Below are 20,601 nucleotides of genomic sequence, written 5' to 3'. Positions count from 1 at the left end.
AGAGCCGAGGAGGCAGCGTGTTATCACGGCGGAGGAGCCCGGGCTCCTCCCCCTCCTGCTGCTGCTGCTGCACACACACACACACACTCTCTCACACACTCAAACTCACACAAACACACACACACACACACAAACATACACACACAGAGACACACTCACACACAGAGACACACACACACTTGTATTGCTACCCCCAAAAAAGTCCAAATGCAATGCTTCATTTAAGGGAAAAGGTAAAACGTTATTGTTTTTTTCCTATTATTTTGTATTTCTGCATTGCTTGTATTTGACAATTTTTCTCAATGTGGCTCATTGTTGTTATTTCAGCCTATACAAACAAAAACTATGATAGGAGAGTAAAAAATACTTCTTAGTTTGGTTTATTGGCGGCCGGAGACCAATGTGAAGGTGCATTACCGCCATCTCAATCACACTCTTTGGCATGGATATGGTCTGAAAACTGTTTTATCTTCTTCTTTGCTTGGTTTATTGGCACACATTTCTCTTTTTTGCTGTTCTCGAACAAAAGTTCCACAACAGCCACTAAATAGACCTTCTGTTCAGGTCATTTTCAAATATCGCTGTTCCTAGAATTAAGAATGGCCTTTGGTCCTCACTACACTGGCTTCCTGTTAAACTTAGAGTACAATTTAAAATTCTCCTCCTCGCCTTCAAGGCCCTTAATAATATGGCACCATCATACCTTGAAGAGCTCAGTACCATATAACCATAACCCTAACCCTGCAATTTTACTAAGAAAAGCTCAATAACAACCTCACCAAAACAATTATTCACTGGAGACGTGCAGAATTGAGTTTATGTCTATTTATTAAACCTTTATGTGTCGTATGTACAAAGGATAATGTTTTCCTCATAAGCACTGTGCTGGCTGGACGTCCTGGAAGTGGCCCAGCAATAGAATAATCTGACAATCACCGATTGTGATTTATCAGTTAAAGTTGATAAAATTAAAGTATATTAAGACAAACTATTTTCTTTAATGGAAGAAAAAAAGCGACAAACTCCAGCTACGTCCACTTTTTCAGACATCTCTCTCGTTCTCTTGCACAAACCCACACACTGTAACTCTAGAAACAGTTCAGAGTTCCTCAGCGTGGTGCCGTTAAATGTCACTGTGAGAACAAATGTGACACAATTTGAGGCAGATAGTGTGGGTTCGGGCTGTCAAGCTGTACGACATGCAACCGGAGCAGTGTCTGATTGAGTCAGCGGAGTGATGGCGGTTGCACCATCTTGTCCGACACGATGAATGAGGATTGGTGGTAGCGGTGGCGAGAGGCAAAGTCAGCGTTCTCCTCCGTCAGCTGCCTGGTTTTCAGCCCGACCCCGGACAGAGAGGGCGTCACTATGACCTCATCCCGGGGAGATCCTTTGCCCCTGGAGGAGAGGGAACCAGTGCAGAGAAAAACGGTAAGGTTGGGATGGAAAATAGCATATTACTGAAAAAATATTACAAGCAGAATTCCTCATGAAATGTTTTATGACCTTGTATTAGAGCCAATAAAAAAGATGAAAAATCACTCAAGATTCCGCCTGTTTTTATCAATGATCTGAACAGATAAATACGAGCACACAATACCTGCAAATGCTACTCAGTGTTGATCTGAGCCACGTGAAAAAGCTGAATCGAGCTGCAATACCTGCAAATACATAAGATTTATTAGTTTTTTTCCACATGAGCTCAACAAGTTAATTCAAATTGTATCTGCAGAAGACAACTGTATAACTAGAAGGTTAGTCAGAGAGTTCATACGTCTTCCAAGGCTGACAGACCACTTTATCACCATATGGATTGAGATTATATACAAATACCACATACACAGCAATATCTGCAATCTGCTATTTACAAATGTTCAAAGTATTTTGCATTATTTCTTGAGCAATTCACAAAGATGTCGAGAAATTCCCTTGTAATCCTTAATCCTAGATCTGCCCCTTTGGTCACATCTCACACCAAAAGTGAATGGGTTCTTCCTTGGCCTGTAGCCAACCCTTACAAGCAGCAATGACAGAGCTAATAAGAATAGAAATAATACTTTATTAAGATTGAATTTACATTGGAGACCTTGCTTGGTGTGTAAATCTCTGAAGCTGTAACATAGCAAGAGTAACAGTAACAGAGAGTGACACACACACACACACAATCTCATCGACCACCTGTGCAACAAGTGTTTGACACTCACGGCTCTTGGCACACTGTACTGTGGTGAGTCAGATGCAGAGTGTCCCATCCAGCTATCCCAGAAATCCTCTAAGCCACAACAGCTGCCAGCCTTCCAGGCAAAGAGGCCGCAAGTGAAACTCCCAGCAATGTGTGTAATTACGTTACCAGGTCAAATAACCACGGAGCACGGGCATCAAATCTACATGCTTCAAATGTAAAATGTAGATTCATTTTGCTGGACATATAGACAATTTAAACTATATGCTCAACTAACAATATTAAGACAGGAATCTTGCTCAAGGTTATGTAAGACATTACTTTTAGGCTACACTTACAATTATAAAGCCTCAAGTTAAGTTAAAAATTACACACCAGGTAAAAAGCAGCAGACGACTATTTAAAGTAAATATGGAAAACAATACATGTTCATAAAATAGGATTTGATTATGTATAATCTAGATATATAGAGAGCTGAATAGATAGAGAGATATAGAGCTGAATAGAGAGATAGAAAGATTGATAGATAAATAGACAGATAATTCATAAAATGCAATGTGAATGAAGTGTAGTTGGTAACAACTGAGAAGATAATCAGATCTAAGTACCAATCGCATTATTTCCTCTACGAAAATCAAAGCAAGAAACACTATAACGCAGCACATATCAGTTATTGTCATGGATTTTTACCTAAGTCAAGGAAGTTATGTTTTCTTAATATACTCGCCGATGCAACAAAAACAGCAATTTGTTTTTACCAGCATCAAAACAAATTATTGGGTTAAGTGATGACTGAAAATGAAGTGAAACAATCACCTATGGGAAGTCCGGGGCTTGTTTTCCCGATGTAGAAGTAGAGCAGCAAGGCCACGACTATGTTTGCCAAGGCATAAACCCACTGGATAACAAACATGATCACTAAAGAGGTCAAAGCCTGAAAGGAAAACAAATTAAGCTAAATCACTGAGTTCTGCAACTATCAGTAATAATTCCATGAGGACAAAAAGAAATATTCAACGAACCCCGATGAGAGCGACCCAGTGGTTGCTGAACTTTGTGTAGACTGAATCCTGCAAGGCCTTGATTTCGAAGCTCTGTTGTTCTGCTTTAGCTTCAGCACCTGGACATGTTAAATAACATGAGGGGGGGGTCATAAAAAGCAGGTACAAATAGTTGTCTAATGTTTCAGTGGATTAGCCAATCACCTGTGTTGTGATGGTCGGCACCTAAATCCGGTTTTGTACAATTTTTGACCTGCGACTCTTCTTCTCCAGTTCTGGGCTCACCGCTTCCAGGCTGCACCTCAACTTCCTCGTATGAACCAGTTTCCTCTCCTTTCTCTTCTTCTGAGAACATGTTTCTGTTCAGGTCCAAACCAAAGCTGTCCATCAGTGTCTGTTTAGCAGTAGCCTTTCTGCCCTTTCCCCGGCTGCTCAACTCTTGCAAAGAAAAGGAGTTCTCAGCCCCTGCGTCAACATTTGAGACAGGGGGAAACATCTGATCCATGTCCTTGGTGAACTCCGATAAAGTGCCTTTGCTCTGCGGACTCTTGCCTCCGCTCCCATAGTTGGGGAGAGAATCTTCAAGAAGCGGCCTGGAGCTCTGTGTGACAGACCTGCGCTGGTTTCTCCGGGCCAGGGTGAGGGCGTCCCTTTTCTCTTTGCTCTGCAGCCGGAAGGTCATGACCACGCTGAAGTAAGAGTAGTCGATGAAGCTGTAGGTGAGCATGAAGTTGATGGTGACGATGGGAGCGAGCACGTTGACCTGGCCGATGAAAATGAAGGCCATGGTGAGCAGGCTGGTCAGACAGATGGCAGCCACCGGGGTCTTGTTTGGGCCTTTCTGCGAGAGATCCACACAGTGAGGTTAGTGACAGCCGCACCACACAAAACAATTATGGTGGTTTTATGCCAGTCTTATGTTTGAGGTCACTGTGACCTTTGACCAATTGAATTAAATAAAACCAAACCAGCAGAAAGATATTATTTTTATTTAGAGATCATTTACTTCCTCTCAATGATATTTGGATTTATTAGAAATTAGCACTGGAATGTTTACTTATGACTATACCATGTCTTATACATACATACTGTATATACTGTAAATATAGTGCATTTTATATACTTTCAGTAAGACTAAGATCTTGGTAAACAACTATCAAAATACAAGTTCATGTTTCTGTTACAACTAAATAAACCATTCCACAAAATCTTCTCATGACTTCATGTGGCCTGTGGTTGGTCAGGAGCCACGTTCAGTCATTACTCACAGGCTAACCTGACCCTGGACATCTGCAAGGCCCATGAGAAAGTCAGTCCCACTTCAGAAATGATGCTTATCTTTCTATTAGAGAATTCTCCACAATAAAAAGTTGTTTTGAGTTTGACTTCAGGAGGGTTTAATGTCCAAGGAGAAAAAACAATTGAATTAACTGAATCTGATGGTCTAAAAATCTTATATCATTTGTGAAACATGGGTTCAAGCAAGAGAACAAAAACAATTCGACTAAAATTCCTTTGTCAAAAGTCAGACCTTGTTTTACACTGTAAAACTTAAACTTGAGATTGTTTGGGTTACTAGGATTTATTAAAGTCACCAAAACATATTTAATGGCTTTGTTAGCTTTTTAACTTAGAAATAATTTGCTTCCGCTAACATTCTTTAGTTTCATTTGTGAAGTTACCCATAGTAGTTAATGCATGATGGCAAGACACAAAATAACAAAAGTGTTGTTTAGAGTGGAGGTCATGCAACGGGGTCTACAGAGGAATTCTCTGGCTTTTCACCAAGACTGTGCAGGTCTACCAAGTGACTACTGAGTGTCCAGAAGATAATTTGTTTATGTATATTTATATATATTAATTTCACTAAATAAAATAAAAAATACATTTGTATTTGGTATACACTGGTTAAAGGGTAAATTGGTTTATACCAGACCATGTTGAGCAGCAACACAAGAATAGTTACTATTTGATTGTTATATTTTATCTAAAAAGAAAACCCCAAAGATGGTTGGCAGAACTGCAGGCAATTTTCTTCAAATCTTTTCTCGAGTTTGAGTTGGCCTCAAAATTCTAAAACCAAGTGCTTTCTTTCTGTCCTTTCTGCAGTGCATGTGGTTTGATAAGCATTTTGCTTTCACTTCCCAGGTCCTGTCGTAGAGTTTAAGGAGCCCTGCAGTGTGCCTGGCAGCCCTCCAGAGCACACAGCGGAGCGCAGCCCTGCCCGTCGCCCTTCCTGCGTTTGTTCTGATGCTTTGATTTGGCCCAAGATGTCTAGAGCCTCATTCCAGCCCGCTGAGAGAGGTCAGGCGCTGCTGCTGTCCCAGGGTAGTCTGAGGAAAGCTGGGGTGGACGAGGTCAGAGCGGCAACGTGACAATGTGTGTGTAGCAGGAGAGAGTCTTAAGTCTTGGCTGTGATGCAGTCAGCCCACTGAACGCACTTCTACAGAACAGCCCGCACATAATAATTAGGTAGTCGTGTCACTGCTTCCTTTTGAGTCCAGCCATCACAACGCCCTGTACATTCATCTTTAGTAAACTTTTTACATACAAAATGTCAGTTACTCTTAATCTGGGACAACATTACTGAAAATATAATAATAATAAGGATTCAGGTAATGAAAAAACATTTAAAGGTGTTGTTCAGTTCCTGGGGATTGTTTGTCTGAGCTAGAAAAAAAACACACATTCCCTTTTTATGAGATTGTAGTTTGAAGGTACAGTGAATACTGAGATCATTGTATTTCTGTTCAATCTATGAATGTCTGTGATCAGTATAGTGCCGGAATAATACAATACAGTTAAAAAAAAAAGGTCCAACCAAAAATACTGACCTGTGGTTGTATGCCTCTGCAAACCAATGCAGTTTTAGTCCACATCCATTTTTTCCAGGTCATTGTGACCTTTGACCACTGAAGTCTAATCAGTGCATATTTGAGTCAAAGTGACAACTGGTTAAAATGAAAAGAAATTCCTAAGGGCTGACTTGAGACATCATGTTCAAGAGGCCAAAAACATGTTTTGTGAGGCCACAGTGACCTTTGACCTTTTACCACTCACAATGTAATCAGTTCATCTTTGAGTTAAAGTGAATGTCTGTTCCAAGTTGGAAGAATGTCCCTCAAGGTGCTCCTGAGATGTTGCGTTCACAAGACCATAAACGTGCTTTGTTAGGTGACTATGACCTTTCACCACCAAATTATACTCAGGTCATACTTGAGTCCAAATGAACATTTGTACAAAAACTAATTTGAACAGTACCTTCAAGGTTTTCTTAAGATATCGTGTTCATAAGAACGGGACAGTCGACCTGAGAGCTGTCGCTGGCTTGGAGACATAAAAAAGCGGAATTTTATTTGGAATTATTTTGTCAAACTACTTCAAAGGTGGATAAATTAACTTGATATATATACTTTAAAAAGTGTACAAGCTTTTCTTACTATTTTTAAATGGTTACATTTCTTTTAAAACCAAACTGGAGAACTGCACAAAACTTCCATGGTCCTCATGTTTTTGCAAACGGCAATAAAGTCTAAAACTGTGGAAACTGAATAAATTGGGAAAAAGCTGAGTAATCTCACTCAGATTACTGCACACAGAGGCATTAAAAAGACATCAGCATGTTTATCTGACACTAAGGTTAAGGAAAAACATTATTTCCAAACTAAATGAAATGATCCTTCTCTAATTCACTCCAGGTTACAAGCTCTGATGGGATTTGTGTCTGAGGCTGTAAAATGCCAAAATGATGAATTTAGCAGAATTTCATCAGGTTCTACTGACTGTGATCATCAACTCAATCCAAACCAGGTCATCGGATAAAAAAGTGTAAGTGTGAAAGTTTAAACTTGGTTAACAGCAGGTAACTACTGTGCACTCACTCTTAGACACATTCACTCACTGAACAATCTAGACTGGAGTCTTAAGCCAATATTTTTCAGCAAGCTGTCAATGTGAATCCAGTCATCACTCCCCTCGTGGCTCCATCCATCCATTCATCCATCCACCCACCCCTTTTCCCAGACAGGCCAGAGCCGGGATCACCCTCTCCTGGGCGATGCACTGCAGGATCCTGGGTGCACCGTACAGGCCGCCCATGCAGGAAGCCAGTGAGGAGACGTAGAGGCCCAGCAGAAAGAGGAAACCCACCAAGGAGACCTGGAGGAAGAAGGAAAACAAACAGAGGGGTGGAAGAGGATGGGGTGGGGTCGAGAGCGCACAACAGCTACACCCAGTTCAGTTCCGCTGCAGCCAGCTCCTTACGAAAACAATGAGAGCCGAACACTGAGGGTTTGAGCCAAATATTATGTTTTCATTATAGAGCGAGTGTAATGGGTGAGTTTTGATAATATATTGATCACAGTCTTGCTGTTTGAAACTGTTATATGGTGAGAAGTAGTCCGCCACCAGCTGAGCTCATACTAAAACAATTTCTGCCACAAACTGTCAGATGACTCAGCAGCATCCGAAACATCATTGATTCGTCATCAGAATCACAGCTCAATCACCCCCTCCCACTTTAATAAAGACTTCCTGTGTTTGTCCCTATGAACTCAGCTCTGCTCTATGTAAATCTACCCTGCCCTCCTCACATCAGTTGTCCATATGGAGCCTGACACATGCTCCATTGTTGCTGAAATTCATAGAACCCACGTTAAACCTGTGTAAATGCTATTTTACGTCTTTATGTTACATGAGCTGTATCTTCCAGTCAGTTATTACCTCCAGCAAAGGGGCTTATGTTTTCATCTGCGTTTGTTTATTTGTCTGTTATTTAGCTGGGTCACACAAAAAACTACAAGACCAATTACAGCAAGACCTGGTGAAATGATGCAGAATTGCTCAGGGAAGGACCACTGACATTTTGGTACAGATCCGGATCAGGAGGCGAATCCAGATGTTTTTTCTTTTCACTTTGTGATTGTGTGCTTGTAAACATTTTTAGAATTTCTGAAACCACTCCATAATAAATAATAATTGCAAGAAAACAGCCAATGAGTGATCAGTGAAATAGACACAATAAATGTAAGTGAATGTAACCCAATCCAAAAGTGACAGATCGGGCTGATATGCTCTTTAAATGTTCGAGTAAATGTGATTCAAAAAAGTTGCATGATCATGACATTTCAAAGTCACAAATGAGTGGGTTGAATCATGTGATGATGTTTGCACTGCATTAAAACTGTACGTGATGCTTCCTGTTCTCTTAGCATATCCAAGTAACTTATGTAAATTCAAAGTGATGTCTGCTGCATGGCTGTAGGTCGCCCTCTGGCACTATTGGCATGTGTGGGAAAAGGTCTGGGAACTGTGGTCATGGTAATCGGTCCAGGGTAATAAGAAATTACACAAATTCTGTTGAATACTTACAAAAACAATGCAGCAGAAAAATGTTTCATGATGAGCAGACGAAACATCTGCCTAGCTTGAACATGAAAATGTCCACTTGAGGGAAAAAATAGGGTCAAAGGTTCTTACATCTCAACCATTTTAGGAAAATATATACAGTCTTTCAACCCTGCTGCCAGAGGGCCTCTCTCACAGGGCAGGATGGAAACAAAGAGAGGAGTTTACCTTTTCTGCGATCAAGAAGTCATAGCGCAGAGCTTCTCTGGTGCAGATGGCCCCCAGGAGGAAGGCAAAGACCAGATACAGGAACCACCTGCGGGTCACCAACAGTACACCACGCAGAACTATTAACAACGGCTCCTTTCTCACTATTAATAGGAAAAATTGTGTCATCAGAGCTCTAAAAGTGACAGATAGAGTCATGCTGGGAATGTGGGATGTTTATTCTCTCTGGTGGAAATAGAAAAGGCCGTCCTTGTTATAAGATAACACAAAATTTAAGAAGGATCATTCCATCCATACAGTGAAGTAAAAGAACTCTATGAAATAATCAGTTTTCTGGTGGTTTTCTAGAATTCGTGTAACTACATTCACGGTACCTTGGTCAGTCTGTGCACCTTCACTGTAGTCTTATATAATTCATTGTGTACTATTTCACTGGGGTGTTTTCGTCTTTTTACAATATCGCTGTGTTGTATACGTTTGTTTGGGAGTGTGTTTGGGCTGTTGTCATACGAGGTGAAGAGAGCTGCCAGCGTTCCCACAGGGATGTTGTGTTCTGGCCGCTGAAGGTCTGAGCTCATGTTGAAGCCTGCCATTACCCCTACGCACACACATACACACACACACACATGGGTTAAGGAAAACCACAGAAATGTACACAACATACTTTACAATACAAAAGGATCTTTTAATATTCCATATAGCTGAAAGAATGGGAGAGTTAACAGCACATGTTTTCTAACTATTAAAGGCGAGGGTGGGGTCTAATCACCTGTAGCAGCAGGGAAGAAGACCCCAAACACTGTGAAGAAGTTTTCTCCAGGAGTGTAATCAGGCTTTGTGTTGCTGCTGAGCAGCTCAGGTGAATAACCAATGAAACCATGCTCTGAAAGAAGAGCAAGCAACGAACAATAAAAATCAGCAGTGAACCTTAGGTCGGGACAAGGTGAGTATAAACATGTCAACTGCAGATATACGTATAAAATGAGCTGTATAAAAATCACATTATGTATAAATTACAGAAGGTATAAACAATATTTGAATAGTACCTTCGCACAGAACATTAGCTTATCGTTTGCTATTGTTTTGTTTTTTTTATAGGCTAACACAGAAATCTACTCAACCCATTTCCATGAAATTTTGTGGAGGGGCGGAGCATGACCCACCAAAGAACTCAATACCTTTTGCTGCAGATCTGGATCAGGGGGCGGTTCCAGTAATGCTTTTTTTTTCACTGTATTTGTTACCACTTTTAAACATTTGACTTGATATCTCAGAGAATAATTCATGGATCTTAATAAAAAAAAGAGACATGTTTAGGGGACTGCAATTTGTTGCAGACTCAGATAAAAATCTGGATCTAGTGAATTTATATGTGTTTTTTCCTAAGGGTCCGTTGGGCCTTGGGCTGTTCTATGTTTCCTATGTGATAATCAACTTTTAAATCAGCCCTTTTCCCCAATGACTGTATCGCCAGACTACAGCCTCTATTTCTCCCTCCAGCTACAGCATGATGTAATGTAATCAGCTGCTTACTGCAGTGGTGTTTTCATTTTCTTTCTATTCAGTCATAATTTTTTGTCCAGGATGCTTAATAGTGATGGGTTTTTTTTACACTGCACTTCCTGGAGACATTGAGAAAAACGGGAAATGTGAACACATCATGTCTGCACCAGGGGATTTTCCTTATGCAAGACCTGTAAGATACCAAAAACTATAGGTTTGGAAAATATCCCATCATGTCTGCAAAGTGTAGAGACACAAGGCTTAACAATCAGTACATCACAAAGGGAAGCTGGAGTTTATAACTCTAAGGAACTTATTTGGATAGATCTGCAATTCCCAGCAATTTAAACGCACTAAACAAGTTGTAGGATCACATGTCCAGAATATGAGATTAAATTGTGTGCATTTCGATCAAACAAATGACAACAATAGGTAGAAATTCATTTAAAAAAAATATGCAGCATAAAAGATGAGTGCGGGTTGTTGAGTCTAAGTTTGGTGGTTGAGTGAGGGAGATTGTTCTGCACTGATGGGGGGGGCATTTAAAGCGTGCAGGCTGAACTTGTTACAACACCGGACATTTCCCCCTCGGTTATCTTGCGATGGGAAAGAATGTGTTCTGTCAGATTAATGACATGTTTATCCAAAAGGAAGTCGCCGCCCTTTTCAGAAGCTCAACAGCTTCCAAGTTTGAGAGAAAAAAGAATGAGAGCGAGCGAGAGAGGGAGACAGAGAGTGAGACCAAGAGAGAGAGAGGGAGACCTTGCACTTTTTTTTCTTTCTCTTTTGTGTTAGTCAAAAGCCCAAACCAAGAAAAAGCTTGTTATTCCTCGTGCACATAATTTCCAGGGTAGGAATTTAAAAGGAGGCTACAAAAACTTGACATCAAATGGTACTTGGAGCCCAAACTCTTGTTCACTCTGGGACCCGATGCGACCGCCCTCTGTGCAAACAATCACAATCTAACAAATCCAGGCCAGTCAGTGTCCATGTCTGCACCACAGGCTCTCCACCCATATTACAACATCATGCTCCAACATCCAACAACTCTCTGCAGTTGAGGGCGTTCACGTATTTATGAGGAAAATGTGTTTCTATGAACACAAATTCAATGTTTAGAAATACTGTCCGAGTTTTCAGCGTTTGATCTCAAGAGCTGTGGACAAAGCTATGAAAAATGCCTTAGAAGTTGTGTTTTCCGGTTTATGTGGGAACTCACACCTCCAATACCAAGCTCTTATTTGTAGTATGGCCTGCACAAAGATTTAAGATAACAAAGATGAATTGGATGACGATACTTTACATCTCTCCAAAGTCACATGCACAGATTCTGCCTTCTTTACGCTCCACAGGATCATTCTTTCTTTTCATTGAATTACAACCTGACAGGCTCGCCTTGAGCCAATCACCTGTGATCTGCCAGAGTTTAAAATGTGCTCCCTCCCTCCTGTCATTCAGCTGTCGGTACCGTGATTAATTAGTGACCCTCCTCTGCCCTTCACCATCTCAATGGACACTTAAATCCTGTCCAATTAGAGGCCTTTATAAGACATCCCAACTACCTGCTCTTTTTCCTCATCACCATCACCACTAGTGTCGAGGCTCCAGGAGGAAGTCTCCTTCCCAAGCACCCGATTCATTGGAATGATTCCAATGTGTTGTGCTGCCAAACTCTAATCCTCCTGGTCACAATTCATTTTATTTCATTCTAATTTACTCATTCTCATTTTTTTCTTCAACTGGCATTCTCATGATTATCCTCTGTATTACATTGCTAGTGCCAATTGGCTCATTTTAGCATGCTAACATTCTAAACTAAGGCGGTGACCGTGGTAATCCTGCATCAGCATTTTAGCATTGTCATTGAGAGCATGTAGGATGTAGATGTTAGCGTTTAGCTCAAGGTATCTCCTGACGTCCTCACAGAGCTGCTAACCCAGCTTTAAAAACCCTCTACAGACCACAGCACCCACATTTCAGCGTGTATGTTGAACAGCAAGTGCACAGGCGGAGTGGGGCTCCTCTCTGAGCTCAGCATTCCTCTGATACCGACTGGAATGTGTAGTCAGCTTACATGAGCATCTGAGGCCTCTCTCCCTGACTCACTGACCTCTTATTCTCCGACACCAATGACTATAAACTGCTGTGCATGGGGAGCAGGGCCGGCTGTGATGCTGCAGAGGTGGGGCACGTCCTGCTGGGATGACTGAGAACCATATATTACCACAGAATCACGGAGTGAAGTGTGCCGGTCCCTGGAGTCGCGGCCACAGCCTCAGATCTCAGTTCCGGCCTTGTCTCCTCATTTTCCAAAAATGTGGGTGAGTCTGGCTAACACCCTAAACTCCAGACCCAAAGGGAACATTATGGCTTCCTGTTGTGTAGGGAATACGCTCCAAGTTTTGGGACAGAGTAATCTGTGTCAGATTGTATTTCATTAAAGCAGCACAATCAGAGCGGCTTGGACTTGGACTGTTTAGTTGCAGAGACAATACTTTGGCAGTGTTACTGACCAGACTAAATTATTAACTACTCTCCAATTGGAAAAAGGAAAACTCCTCCAGATTCCCACATGGGAAGATAAAACGCTATTCTGAGCTGTTCTAGGTGTTGGAGCCGTGCAGTCACCAAATCTAACTCCACCTGTCAGAGTTATGCAGGAAGGACCTGTCATTATAAGCCACTTAGCAGATCCTAATGCCTGAAGAAATGAGGAAGCCAGGTCAGTCTACAACTGAGAGTTCTAATACGTACATTATATATATATATAAACTAACTGACTGAAACAGCATCAGAGTTTGAAAGATCATCTCATTAAGACCTTGGATGATAACGCAAACAAAAATCAACATAAACAGAATCATGCATTTTTAGCGTTGAAACATAATTCGATTATTAGATATTTTTCTGTATTGACTATTCTGGCAAATATTTTCAATAATTATATCATAAATTTATGAATATTTCTAATTAATCCTGCATTTTAGACCTTTCATGAAGTGCTATTCAGTTTACAGGTGCCGTTTATAAAAAAGTAAGAAAAGCCTCAAATAACGGTTCAAACTAGAAACTGAACCAAATATTTAAATATTTGCTCATTTATTTTCGACACGGTTTTGGCATTGGCTCTTCATCCTTCAGGATGTGCCTCGGCGTCCAGCGAGCACAAGCTAATCTGAGCTGGTTCAGCTAGCTCGGGGACCTGCTGGTCCACTGCCAACCATGAGGTCACCGCAAAACACACAGCAGCTCTTAATTGGAAAAACCTGGAGAAGGCATTACACGCCCGGTTCTCCCACAGTTCTTCAGCAAGGGCATACTTTACTCTACCAACTGTTGCTGTAAGTGGCACAGAGGTAAACTATAGTACTAAAGCTAGATCATGCCAGAATCCACCACAATAACCAGTATAGGACAGGTGGTCTGAAACCCATATAAGCCAATTGTGTGTGCACTGAGTTTTCTCTTACTATTAATGCGTAAAGTAAAGTCAAATTGTGTGTTCTTGCTTTATTCACAAAACTACTGGCTCGACTCGTGATTTACTTTGTTGCCCACTGGACAGGACGTTGATAATCAGTGAGAACAGGAAATGTAGGGAAGGACTTCCTGAAGCCAGCAAAAGAATACAAGATACTTAAAAAGGGCAACATTTCCGCACCACAAAAAAAAAAAGAATATAGCACAATGCAAGTTTTGTACCTGCTTAAACCAGAATATTGGAAAAAAAGGAAACAGAAACTGAGGGGAAATCTTTTTTTTTTACTGTAGGCAAACAGGTTAAAAGGTTGACAAGCGAGACAGACATGGCACACGCGCACACGCACACACTCCCACACGTTTGCACATCTATATTAGTGGGGACACTCATTGGCATAATGCTTTTCCTAGCCCCTTAACCTAACCTTAACCATCACAAATAAATGCCTAACCCTATCCTAACTCTAATTTGAACCCTGACCCTAAAACCAAGTCTTAACCCCCTGTCCATTAAAGGTGGGACACAAAGTGAGGACCTGCCAAAATTTCACTGTTTTGCTTTTTGCATTTTGAATTTCACTTTTTACTTCACTTTTTATATCTTTTGTCTTTTATATATTTTTATATAGATATGTTTATGTCTAAATAAATGCTACCTTGTATAAATATTAGAAAAAGTGAGTAAATAAGAAGTAAATAGTGAGTAAATATATATTGGTGGTTTTTTTAAATTATTATTATTGTTTTTCTTATGTGTGGTGTATTTATTGTGTTTTTATGTTTCTATGTTCATTGCACCAATAACCAGAGCAAATTCCAGGTAGGTGTCAACCTACTTGGCAATAAATACCTTCTGATACTGATTCTGATTCTGATTTCCTCCGAAATGTCCTCACTACGTAGGTTTTAGGCTCAAAATGGTCCTAACAAAGATAGCTGTACAAGAGCGCACACACACTGTCTAAGTGAGGACACTCATTGGAATTATGCATTCCCTAGCCACTAACCCTAATCTTAATCATCCAAACTAAATACCTAACCCTTGACATAACCTAGATCTAATTCTAACCCTAAAACCAAGTCTTAACCCCAAAACAGTCCATTAAAGGGGGGGTCAAAAAGTGTCCTCACTTTCCCAAAATGTCCTCACTCCATAGGTTGTAGATTAAAACTGGTCCTCTCAAAGATAGCTGTACAAGAGCACACACACACACACAAATATTTGTTTAGCTGTCTTAGTGAGGACACTCATTGGAATTATGCATTCCCTAGCCACTATCCCTAATCTTAATCATCCAAACTAAATACCTAACCCTTGACCTAACCTAGATCTAATTCTAACCCTAAAACCAAGTCTTAACCCCAAAACAGTCCATTAAAGGGGCGGTCAAAAAGTGTCCTCACTTTCCCCAAATGTCCTCACTCCATAGGTTGTAGATTAAAACTGGTCCTCACAAAGATAGCTGTACAAGAGCACACACACACACACACACACACACACACACACACACACACACACACACACACACACACACACACACACACACACACACACACACACACACACACACACACACACACACACACACACACACACACACACACACACACACACACACACACACACACACACACACACACACACACACAGTATGATGGGAAAGTGTTCAGAACGCACAGGAAACAGACTTGCATTGATCACATAAGTGGTACCACAGCACCACCTGCTGGTCTCAGCGGGTCAGACATTCAAACCTGAAACAAAAAAGAGCCAAGACCATCTACAGTAGAATGAGAAATTCATGGCCATACCCAAACCTTCCAGTAAGTTTCAATAAAATAACAACAAAAATCTACAAAAATCCTCAAGACACAAACAGACAGACAGACAGACAGAGAGAAACAGAGACAGAAAGAAGGAGTCAGACAACAATAAAACCATAACCTCCTCAGGTGATGTAGTGATATTACACCATTGAATCATTTGAAGATTATTTTTGATCATGGTATATACCTGATAATAGTCATACAAAGACCGGCCTGACACAGCAGAACTGATTTAACCACAATGTCAGTAACCATCTGCCTTTTTACCCTTTAAATCAGTATTTACTGCTCAAATCCTACCTGGGTCGAGGTGCGTGAAGCTTCCAACCACAAAGTCCAGCGTGGAGACGGCCAGGACGGCCAGCAGCAGCAGCTGGATTCTGACAATCCACTTGACGCCGGCCAGGTTGATCCCGAGCAGGGCCAGCAGCACTGCCGCCGACATGCCGCGCACCGCCCACTGAGTCTGCAGACCCAGCAGCTCAGCCACCGACTCAGAGAAACCGGTGATGTACATGGCTCCAGCCGAGCACTGCAGAGCCAAAGTTATATTACACAAAACTTCACACAAACTAATATTATATTCAGCTTTCATAAATACTCACCTGTCCAAAGACATACAGGAGGCCCATGGTGCCCCCAACCCTGCCGCCCAGGACGGTGGAGATCATGGAGTAGATTCCTCCGCTCCCGACACCACAGTGCTCACACACTCCGATCCCTGACATCACCGTCACCAAGGCAACCAGCACCACCGAGGAAACCAGGAGCATCCCGAGCAGCACGCCTGTGTTCCCCTGGAAGTTTTCATAGTAAAACAAGAGAAAATGAGAAACTAATGAATGCACATACTACTGTTAATGTAAATCTGCGGTTTCTATCATTTATATTATTATTATAATGTTGTTAGCTATATACAGATATAGCTCCACATTTTCCCCAATATTTTTCAGTTTATGTCTAGTTTTTCTAATACAGCTGTTTGCATACTCAATGTAAATATAATGTAAAAATGTGTATATTCCAGATAAAGCTGCACTATGTTCAAAACTTACATAGTTCTCTAAAAGAAAACAATAACTTTTTTTACTTTATACCGCACACTAAAAATTATATTGACAGGAGGGAACTGCCCAACATATTTTCACTTCCTCACACTTGTTAGTGGCCTTGATGTTAAGGATAACTAATGACAACGGGAAATCCCGGTGGCCTTGGGGTTAAAGAAGCGATCAATGAACTGTACTGTCCCTTGTTTGATGTCCAAGGACCTTTGAAACATGTCTGTCCCCTTTTAGCTGTCTCATTTCCTGTTATTACTCCTTCTCTGTGACCTTTACAGAAGAGTGATACAGTGACGAATGGATGCATCTGATGTCAGGGGGAAAAAATCTGGCTGAGGACATCCGTATCAGTTTCATCATTTGTTTTGACATTTTCCTTACAGATTTTGTCTTTTTAATTAATGGCATTTCTTTATATTTTTTAGCTTCTCTCTAAAAGACGTTGAGAGTCTAACTGGATAAGGTTGTATAACTGTCTACAGGCACAGACATGGAGAGTAAAACGCAGTGTGAACGCACCACCAGGTAGCCGGTGCGCAGGAATAATACAACACCGAAAATGTTGATCATGCAGGTGGTGAAAACTCCGTCCCAGGTGCCGAACCGCACCGGCTCCCACACGAACACCTGGATCCTCCACCACGGCTGGCTCGGCTGCTGGAAACCCAGAAAACACAGGAACACAACCGGTACAGCGCTGGAAGATCTAAGATGATTTAGTATCTCTACCAAGGAGGATATGTTTTCACCACTGTCCGTTTGATTATGCAAAAAACTACTGGACAGATTAGAACAAAACCGTCTGTCAAATTCCAAGATAGTGTGTTTGTTTTCTATTTATACAACTCACCAATTTCTAAGGGAATAATTCAGGAATCTTGATGAAAAAATCTGGAATATTTAGGAAACTGATATTTGTGAGTGAAATTTAGTGGGGCCTTATTTGATCTTGGTAGAGTTATGAACTCTACTGATTGACCTCTGGGATTAACGATTAAGTTTCATACAAGAGGAAACAGTCATTGCATGTTATTCATTTATAAAACGACTGAGGAAACTTCCACACTACTTCACTTCGCCTTTAAAAACTAGTCACAACTGGACACCACCCAGTAACTATATCAATTTATGTAACCCTTTTAATCTCACAATCCCCTTGGTGATAGTAAATCTATATCTGATGTTTTTTAGGGCTCCTGTTATTGTTTAATTTACAAAAATAAGAAAGTCATTCTTGTATTCGTCATCAGATTGGCTTCATCTCCATGAATCTGGGTAATATTTAAGATATCAAGGCACATTTCTCACCTCTTGTGTTTTATTTACATCGTATCATACCTGTGCATCTTCATGAAACAGATCTTGGACGTGTGTGTTTGTGTTGTTGTCGATGACCCCCTCCTTCAACAGTCCAGGGTCATCTCCATTCTGGTCACCAGTGTGGACCGTCCAACCAAATGGGAGGGTATCCATGGCAACCTACAGGTATGTCCCCTTCAGGGTGGTCCCGCAGCGGATCGAGAAGTCAAAAGACAACATGAAAAGAAAAAATAAATCCACGTACGTTTTTCTTCTGATTACTGAGCAAATGCATGAACGTCTGAGGCAGTGAAGCTGTGATTGTGTCATGAGACTGACAGAAGGCTGCGTTAGTCCCGCCTCTCCCGGTGAGGACACCCGGATACAACAGGGTGTGTGCACCTGAATGGTGAACCTGGTATTTACAATAACACATCAGCACAGTGATAAATGGACCTGCACTCAGCAGCAAGTACTAAGCTGTCTACTCATTTAGCTGTAGATTTCATAAACCAAAATGTTTGTGGTTACTTTCAAATGTTGTCTTGCAATAAATATATTGATTAGAATAATTAAATAGACAAAAGAGGATATTAAAAAAATATATAGGATGAATAGATATAATGATTTCAGACACAGCATTCGTCTCCTCGTTAACAGGCTGTCGTGTTTACACAGTGCAAAGCGTAGAACACCGTTTGGAACGAGACCTCATTGACAAAACTTCCAATTTAAGGTTTCCCGGTGTCTAGCGTATAACATACTGGCCCACAGACTCTAAATATCAAACGAGACAGTTTTAAATTAAACTATAAGCAATTCGGCCACTTAATAAAAAAAACAAACAATTGAATTAGTCGACAAGTATAACAAGTTAAAATTGAAATGTTAAGCAAAACAAGTGTCTGTTTATTGACTGCACTGCGCGCGGCCGAGTCATTTGAGGCCAAGCGGCGATATGTTCCGACGCTGTTTATTTCTAATTCCACAAGACAGCTTGGTCTACTTTAAGTTTTACTTTAGATTGACAGACTTTTTAATTGAGTGCAGCGTGATGTTGAGAATGAGCAGTGAACCCGTACCTGTGGCAGAGCTCCATGTCAGTCCATGCTGGTGCAGAAGGGTTAATCGTGCGTAAAATGTCAGATGAATTCATCGATCCATTCTTTTCCTTTTGAATCTATATCCAGTCAGTGTGATCAGGTCCACGTGTTCAGTGAAACGTCAGCAGCAGCAGGTGTTCGTGTAGATGTGTTGGTTACCTTCCAGGGTGGTGCTGCTTTGCTCAAGGATCCTGTGTTAGTTTTGGCAAGGCCCACTGCAGACAAGGTTGACTCATGATTACAGCTGAAACATATGCACGAATATGTGGCCCTTCAATATATGAGGAAGATTCTTTCTTTTGTTCTCGGAAATGTCAACATGCAGGTGTAGGAAGTGATCTGAAATCCTGAGTGTGCTTTGGGATTTAACTGTTTATTTACAAGATTTCAGTGGCAGGGATAATAATCCCTCAGGTGGCAGAAGATTCACAGCAAATTTATGAAGTTTGTTCACTTTCCAACTACCTTCTCGTATTTATACAATTAGCTGATTCATTCATTAGATACTTTTTTTGGTTGACAGTTGTCTCTTCTAAAAAACTAAGATGGACATTATTAATGACAAATATAAAGTAACTTTTAAGTAAGGCTGTCAAATATATGTAATAAAGTAGAAAATACAATGGTTTTCTCTGAAATGTGTATCAAAAGCAGCATTGAATGACACAGACACACACACACAATAACTTGTCCATCTTCTTAGTGTGCTTTGTTTCTCATGGGAATGAGCAGGCAGTGTGGCCTAGGGGGTAGAGTGGGCTTTCTCCAACAAGAAGGTTGGTGGGTCAATCCCCACTCTTCCCCATTTGCATGCCAAAGTGTCCTTGGCAAGATAATGAACCCCTAAAATTGGCAGGACTTCAACCACCTATTCATTGCACAATATCTTACATTTAAATTAATTAAATATAAAAAAAGAAAAATTAAACTAAATAAATGAATAAAACATTTTTTTTCAAAAAACTGCGCACGCAATTCCTGCGCAATGAGCTTCTGCGCAGGATGTGCACGCGCAGTTTAAAAAAAAAATAATTAAATTACATTTTTTTATTTAATTAAATTTTGTTTTATATTTAATTTGAAATGGTTATGGTTCATTTTTGTTTGTCCTGCCAACACGACAGCCTGCCAAACTTACCCATGAGTTCGGACCCAGCTCCTGTGTCCACTGGTGTCCTGGTTCCACCCATGGCGCTGGTTCAGGGGTAAATGATGCTGGTCTTCACAGGTGACTGATCTACGCAAGCCGCCCCTGGATGCACTACATAAATACAGTCCATTCAGGATCTACCAGTAAGAACAATCAATACAACAACACATCAATTGTTCTCAGACTTATGACAAATTAAATAAACTAGTGATTCTACATGTGGCCCCAGAAGCTGAAAGGCCTCTTCATCTCAAAACAACCCAAGCTCATGGTGTGAATCATTTTTATTTATAAGGACATGACACACAACAATCAAAACAACAATTTAATCTGATTGTTTACAAACCATAACATATTGCAAAAAGTTGTAATCATATGGGGTTACTTGACTGAAATTTATCAGCTACAATTAAAGCTG

General features: G+C 40.8%; 1 protein-coding gene across 2 annotated transcripts; it reads right to left on the bottom strand.

The window, feature by feature from the left end:
* Window positions 1-810: 810 nt before the first annotated feature.
* slc12a8 (solute carrier family 12 member 8) lies at window positions 811-19,206 on the bottom strand. Of its 2 annotated transcripts, none has more exons than XM_061088514.1 (14): window positions 19,013-19,206; window positions 17,970-18,125; window positions 17,151-17,288; window positions 16,173-16,364; window positions 15,868-16,099; window positions 9,527-9,640; window positions 9,268-9,355; window positions 8,758-8,845; window positions 7,195-7,341; window positions 3,388-4,024; window positions 3,205-3,302; window positions 2,999-3,116; window positions 1,601-1,661; window positions 811-1,398 (listed from the first exon to the last, which is right to left on the bottom strand). In XM_061088514.1, the coding sequence occupies exons 2-14, from the start codon at window positions 18,102-18,104 to the stop codon at window positions 1,227-1,229; spliced, it is 2,220 nt and encodes a 739-aa protein (XP_060944497.1). In that variant the 5' UTR covers window positions 18,105-18,125; window positions 19,013-19,206; the 3' UTR covers window positions 811-1,226. The 2 variants fall into 2 exon arrangements, with proteins under 2 accessions (XP_060944497.1, XP_060944498.1); XM_061088515.1 differs by having other exon boundaries at window positions 17,151-17,285.
* Window positions 19,207-20,601: the final 1,395 nt, after the last annotated feature.

This window comes from Limanda limanda, chromosome 16 (genome assembly GCF_963576545.1).
Source record: "Limanda limanda chromosome 16, fLimLim1.1, whole genome shotgun sequence".
Lineage (NCBI taxonomy): Eukaryota > Metazoa > Chordata > Actinopteri > Pleuronectiformes > Pleuronectidae > Limanda > Limanda limanda.
Note: the sequence above shows the minus strand (reverse complement) of the source record. Positions and strands in the feature narration are given on the sequence as shown.